Source organism: Oncorhynchus gorbuscha, linkage group LG12 (assembly GCF_021184085.1).
Source record: "Oncorhynchus gorbuscha isolate QuinsamMale2020 ecotype Even-year linkage group LG12, OgorEven_v1.0, whole genome shotgun sequence".
Taxonomy (NCBI): Eukaryota; Metazoa; Chordata; class Actinopteri; order Salmoniformes; family Salmonidae; genus Oncorhynchus; species Oncorhynchus gorbuscha.
In genome coordinates this window covers 82,272,436-82,279,560 of record NC_060184.1, presented here as the reverse complement: position 1 = coordinate 82,279,560, position 7,125 = coordinate 82,272,436, and the positions used below count along the sequence as shown (strand labels likewise).

General features: G+C 42.8%; 1 protein-coding gene across 1 annotated transcript in view; it reads right to left on the bottom strand.

The window, feature by feature from the left end:
- Positions 1–301: 301 nt before the first annotated feature.
- LOC123990433 (telomeric repeat-binding factor 1-like) overlaps positions 302–7,125 on the bottom strand; it is an 8,756-nt gene continuing 1,932 nt past the window's right edge. The window contains exon 5 of the mRNA XM_046290974.1: positions 302–427. Within this exon, the coding sequence (XP_046146930.1) occupies positions 302–427 (126 nt within the window). The remainder of the gene's footprint in view (positions 428–7,125) is intronic.

Here is a 7,125-nt window from a genome sequence, read left to right as displayed (position 1 = left end):
GCGGTGGCGATGGCTACAAGGCCGGTGGCGATGGCTAGTGGCTAGAAGGCCGGTGGCGATGGCTGACGGTGGCGCTGAGTGGCTGAAGGCCGGTGGCGATGGCTAGAAAGCCGGTGGCGATGGCTACAAGGCCGGTGGCGATGGCTAGTGGCTGAAAGGCGCGCGTGGCTGGTGGCTGAAGCGGTGGCGTGGCTGCAGGCGGTGGCGATGGCTGGTGGCTGAAAGGCGGTGGCGATGGCTAGTGGCTAAAAGGACGGTGGCGATGGCTAGTGGCTGAAAGGCCGGTGGCGATGGCTGGTGGCTAGAGGCCGGTGGCGATGGCTGTGGCTAGAGGCGGTGGCGATGGCTGGTGGCTAGAAAGGCCGGTGGCGATGGCTAGTGGCTGGAAGGCGGTGGCGATGGCTGGTGGCTGAAGGCGGTGGCGATGCTACAAGGCATTTGGCGTGGCTAGTGGCTAGAAAGGCGGTGGCGATGGCTAGTGGCTAGAAAGGGCGGTGGCGATGGCTAGTGGCTAGAAAGGCGGTGGCGATGACTAGTGGCTAGAAGGCGGTGGCGATGGCTGGTGGCTAGAAGGCCGGTGGCGATGGCTGGTGGCTAGAAGGCCGGTGGCGATGGCTAGTGGCTAGAAGGGGCCGGTGGCGATGGCTAGTGGCTAGAAGGCCGGTGGCGATGGCTAGTGGCTAGAAGGCCGGTGGCGATGGCTAGAAGGCCGGTGGCGTCGACAGCAGAACAAGGAGAGGGACCGACTTCGGAGGAAGTCGTGACAGAGAGACAGAACAAAAGGGCTTTTATTACCATTTACATCTAGAAGGTGTGACCTTTCAACCCAAATCCAAACGCCATTGACCAATTAAACAATTTCAAGTTTACAATAACCTAAAAACTCCCAGGCCCAATCTCCACAGAGTTTCACAGCATCTAAAGGCTGTGACGATGGGGTGGCACCAGTGTGAACAAGACAGAATTCCTGAGAGGGAAATAAAACCCCTTTGAGAGTAATTCAGAGTTCACCCTGTCCAGATACAAGTTACCACAGAGATCATACATCCATATAGATACCAGGCATGGATAGTGTTGTATTAAGCTTTGTCATTCAATAGTCAGTCCTCTGGATACTGGAACAGAGACATAGTCAGTCCTCTGGATACTGTAACAGAGAGATAGTCAGTCCTCTGGATACTGGAACAGAGAGATAGTCAGTCCTCTGGATACTGGAACAGAGAGATAGTCAGTCCTCTGGATACTGGAACAGAGAGATAGTCAGTCCTCTGGATACTGGAAATCAAATCAAATCAAATCAAATTTTATTTGTCACATACACATGGTTAGCAGATGTTAATGCGAGTGTAGCGAAATGCTTGTGCTTCTAGTTCCGACAATGCAGTGATAACCAACAAGTAATCTAACTAACAATTCCAAAACTACAGTCTTATACACAGTGTAAGGGGATAAGGAACATGTACATAAGGATATATGAATGAGTGATGGTACAGAGCAGCATACAGTAGATGGTATCGAGTACAGTATATACATATGAGATGAGTGTGTAGACAAAGTAAACAAAGTGGCATAGTTAAAGTGGCTAGTGATACATGTGTTACATAAGGATGCAGTCGATGTTGTAGAGTACAGTATATACATATGTATATGAGATGAATAATGTAGGGTAAGTAACATTATATAAGGTAGCATTGTTTAAAGTGGCTAGTGATATATTTACATCATTTCCCATCAATTCCCATTATTAAAAATGGCTGGAGTTGGGTCAGTGTCAATGACAGTGTGTTGGCAGCAGCCACTCAATGTTAGTGGTGGCTATTTAACAGTCTGATGGCCTTGAGATAGAAGCTGTTTTTCAGTCTCTCGGTCCCAGCTTTGATGCACCTGTACTGACCTCCGCCTTCTGGATGATAGCGGGGTGAACAGGCAGTGGTTCGGGTGGTTGATGTCCTTGATGATCTTTATGGCCTTCCTGTAACAACGGGTGGTGTAGGTGTCCTGGAGGGCAGGTAGTTTGCCCCGGTGATGCGTTGTGCAGTCCTCACTACCCTCTGGAGAGCCTTACGGTTGAGGGCGGAGCAGTTGCCGTACCAGGCGGTGACAGCCCGCCAGGATGCTCTCGATTGTGCATCTGTAGAAGTTTGTGAGTGCTTTTGGTGACAAGCCGAATTTCTTCAGCCTCCTGAGGTTGAATAGGCGCTGCTGCGCCTTCTTCACGGCTGTCAGTGTGAGTGGACCAATTCAGTTTGTCTGTGATGTGTATGCCGAGGAACTTAAAACTAGCTACCCTCTCCACTACTGTTCCATCGATGTGGATAGGGGGTGTTCCCTCTGCTGTTTCCTGAAGTCCACAATCATCTCCTTAGTTTTGTTGACGTTGAGTGTGAGGTTATTTTCCTGACACCACACTCCAAGGGCCCTCACCTCCTCCCTGTAGGCCGTCTCGTCGTTGTTGGTAATCAAGCCTACCACTGTTGTGTCGTCCGCAAACTTGATGATTGAGTTGGAGGCGTGCGTGGCCACGCAGTCGTGGGTGAACAGGGAGTACAGGAGAGGGCTCAGAACGCACCCTTGTGGGGCCCCGTGTTGAGGATCAGCGGGGAGGAGATGTTGTTGCCTGCCCTCACCACCTGGGGCGGCCCGTCAGGAAGTCCAGTACCCAGTTGCACAGGGCGGGTCGAGACCCAGGGTCTCGAGCTTGATGACGAGCTTGGAGGGGTACTATGGTGTTGAATGCCGAGCTGTAGTCGATGAACAGCATTCTCACATAGGTATTCCTCTTGTCCAGGTGGGTTAGGGCAGTGTGCAGTGTGGTTGAGATTGCATCGTCTGTGGACCTATTTGGGCGGTAAGCAAATTGGAGTGGGTCTAGGGTGTCAGGTAGGGTGGAGGTGATATGGTCCTGACTAGTCTCTCAAAGCACTTCATGATGACGGAAGTGAGTGCTACGGGCGGTAGTCGTTTATCTCAGTTACCTTAGCTTTCTTGGGAACAGGAACAATGGTGGCCCTCTTGAAGCATGTGGGAACAGCAGACTGGTATAGGGATTGATTGAATATGTCCGTAAACACACCGGCCAGCTGGTCTGCGCATGCTCGGAGGGCGCGGCTGGGGATGCCGTCTGGGCCTGCAGCCTTGCGAGGGTTAACACGTTTAAATGTCTTAATCACCTCGGCTGCAGTGAAGGAGAGACTGCATGTTTCCGTTGCAGGCCGTGTCAGTGGCACTGTATTGTCCTCAAAGCGGGCAAAAAAGTTATTTAGTCTGCCTGGGAGCAAGACATCCTGGTCCGTGACTGGGCTGGATTTCAGAGAGATAGTCAGTCCTCTGGATACTGGAACAGAGAGATAGTCAGTCCTCTGGATACTGGAACAGAGAGATAGTCAGTCCTCTGGATACTGTAACAGAGAGATAGTCAGTCCTCTGGATACTGTAACAGAGACATAGTCAGTCCTCTGGATACTGGAACAGAGAGATAGTCAGTCCTCTGGATACTGGAACAGAGAGATAGTCAGTCCTCTGGATACTGGAACAGAGACATAGTCAGTCCTCTGGATACTGGAACAGAGAGATAGTCAGTCCTCTGGATACTGGAACAGAGACATAGTCAGTCCTCTGGATACTGGAACAGAGAGATAGTCAGTCCTCTGGATACTGTAACAGAGAGATAGTCAGTCCTCTGGATACTGGAACAGAGACATAGTCAGTCCTCTGGATACTGGAACAGAGAGATAGTCAGTCCTCTGGATACTGTAACAGAGAGATAGTCAGTCCTCTGGATACTGTAACAGAGAGATAGTCAGTCCTCTGGATACTGTAACAGAGAGATAGTCAGTCCTCTGGATACTGTAACAGAGAGATAGTCAGTCCTCTGGATACTGTAACAGAGAGATAGTCAGTCCTCCAGATACTGTAACAGAGAGATAGTCAGTCCTCTGGATACTGTAACAGAGAGATAGTCAGTCCTCTGGATACTGGAACAGAGAGATAGTCAGTCCTCTGGATACTGTAACAGAGAGATAGTCAGTCCTCTGGATACTGTAACAGAGAGATAGTCAGTCCTCTGGATACTGGAACAGAGACATAGTCAGTCCTCTGGATACTGGAACAGAGACATAGTCAGTCCTCTGGATACTGGAACAGAGAGATAGTCAGTCCTCTGGATACTGGAACAGAGAGATAGTCAGTCCTCTGGATACTGGAACAGAGACATAGTCAGTCCTCTGGATACTGTAACAGAGAGATAGTCAGTCCTCTGGATACTGGAACAGAGATATAGTCAGTCCTCTGGATACTGTAACAGAGATGCATGTTGGCCCCTCAGAGTGTGCCGTGTGTCCTGTGTGTGTCCTGTATGTGCCGTGTGTCCTGTGTCCTGTGTGTCCTGTGTGTGCCGTGTGTCCTGTGTGTGTCCTGTGTGTCCTGTGTGTCCTGTGTGTGCCGTGTGTCCCGTGTGTCCTGTGTCCTGTGTGTCTTAACACGGACATGAAAAACTCTCTCTCTCTCTCTCTCTCTCTCTCTCTCTCTCTCTCTCTCTCTCTCTCTCTCTCTCTCTATCTCTCTCTCTCTCTCTCTCTTCTCTCCTTTCTCTCTCTAACTCTCTCTCTCCTCTCTCTTTTCTCCTCTCTCCCTCTCTCCCCCTCTCTCTCTCTCTCTCTTCTCTCCTTTCTCTCTCTAACTCTCTCTCTCCTCTCTCTTTTCTCCTCTCTCCCTCTCTCCCCCTCTCTCTCTCTCTCTCTTCTCTCCTTTCTCTCTCTAACTCTCTCTCTCTCTCTCTCTCTCTCTCTCTCTCTCTCTTTTTCTCTCTCTCATGCTCAGTGCTCTCAGAGCCCGCATCACGGCTCAGGTGACTCGCCCTCCATTCGCCATCCTCACATTTCAGCCGTCATCACCTTTCTTGTGTAAAACAAGTGCTGTCAGGGAAATTCAGCAACTGAACAGGATACTACTGACTGTAGGGGACACCACCCTCCCCACAGTTTCTGGACAGGATACTACTGGCTGTAGGGGACACCACCCTCCCCACAATACTTAGATGCACTATTGTAAAGTGACTGTTTTACTGGATGTCATAAGGTGAATGCACCAATTTGTAAGTCGCTCTGGATAAGAGCGTCTGCTAAATGACTTAAATTTAATGTAAATGTAAATGTGTTAGTAGTATATTGTGTTAGTAGTATAATGTGTTAGTAGTATATTGTGTTAGTAGTATAATGTGTTAGTAGTATAATGTATTAGTAGTATAATGTGTTAGTATAATGTGTTAGTAGTATAATGTGTTAGTAGTATATTGTGTTAGTAGTATATTGTGTTAGTAGTATAATTTGTTAGTAGTATAATGTGTTAGTTGTATAATGTATTAGTAGTATAATGTGTTAGTATAATGTGTTAGTATAATGTGTTAGTAGTATAATGTGTTAGTAGTATAATGTGTTAGTAGTATAATGTATTAGTAGTATAATGTGTTAGTATAATGTGTTAGTATATTGTGTTAGTAGTATAATGTGTTAGTATAATGTGTTAGTAGTATAATGTGTTAGTATAATGTGTTAGTATAATGTGTTAGTATAATGTGTTAGTATATTGTGTTAGTAGTATAATGTGTTAGTATAATGTATTAGTAGTATAATGTGTTAGTATAATGTGTTAGTATAATGTGTTAGTAGTATAATGTGTTAGTAGTATAATGTATTAGTAGTATAATGTGTTAGTATATTGTGTTAGTAGTATAATGTGTTAGTAGTATAATGTGTTAGTAGTATAATGTATTAGTAGTATAATGTGTTAGAGGTATAATGTGTTTGTGGTATATTATGTTAGTAGTATAATGTGTTAGTAGTATAATGTGTTAGTAGTATAATGTATTAGTAGTATAATGTATTAGTAGTATAATGTGTTTGTGGTATATTATGTTAGTAGTATAATGTGTTAGTAGTATAATGTGTTAGTAGTATAATGTGTTAGTAGTATATTGTGTTAGTACTATATTTTGTTAGTAGTATATTGTGTTTGTATAATGTGTTAGTAGTATAATGTGTTAGTATAATGTGTTAGTATAATGTGTTAGTAGTATAATGTGTTAGTAGTATAATGTGTTAGTAGTATATTGTGTTAGTAGTATAATGTGTTAGTAGTATAATGTGTTAGTATAATGTGTTAGTATAATGTGTTAGTATAATGTGTTAGTATAATGTATTAGTAGTATAATGTGTTAGTATAATGTGTTAGTATAATGTGTTAGTAGTATAATGTGTTAGTAGTATAATGTGTTAGTAGTATAATGTGTTAGTAGTATATTGTGTTAGTAGTATAATGTGTTAGTAGTATAATGTGTTAGTATAATGTGTTAGTAGTATAATGTATTAGTAGTATAATGTGTTAGTAGTATAATGTGTTAGTAGTATATTGTGTTAGTAGTATATTGTGTTAGTAGTATAATGTGTTAGTAGTATAATGTGTTAGTTGTATAATGTATTAGTAGTATAATGTGTTAGTATAATGTGTTAGTAGTATAATGTGTTAGTAGTATAATGTGTTAGTAGTATAATGTATTAGTAGTATAATGTGTTAGTATAATGTGTTAGTATATTGTGTTAGTAGTATAATGTGTTAGTATAATGTGTTAGTAGTATAATGTGTTAGTATAATGTGTTAGTATATTGTGTTAGTAGTATAATGTGTTAGTATAATGTATTAGTAGTATAATGTGTTAGTATAATGTGTTAGTATAATGTGTTAGTAGTATAATGTGTTAGTAGTATAATGTATTAGTAGTATAATGTGTTAGTATATTGTGTTAGTAGTATAATGTGTTAGTAGTATAATGTGTTAGTAGTATAATGTATTAGTAGTATAATGTGTTAGAGGTATAATGTGTTTGTGGTATATTATGTTAGTAGTATAATGTGTTAGTAGTATAATGTGTTAGTAGTATAATGTATTAGTAGTATAATGTATTAGTAGTATAATGTGTTAGTAGTATAATGTGTTAGTAGTATAATGTGTTAGTAGTATAATGTGTTAGTAGTATAATGTGTTAGTAGTATATTGTGTTAGTACTATATGTGTTAGTAGTATATTGTGTTTGTATAATGTGTTAGTAGTATAATGTGTTAGTATAATGTG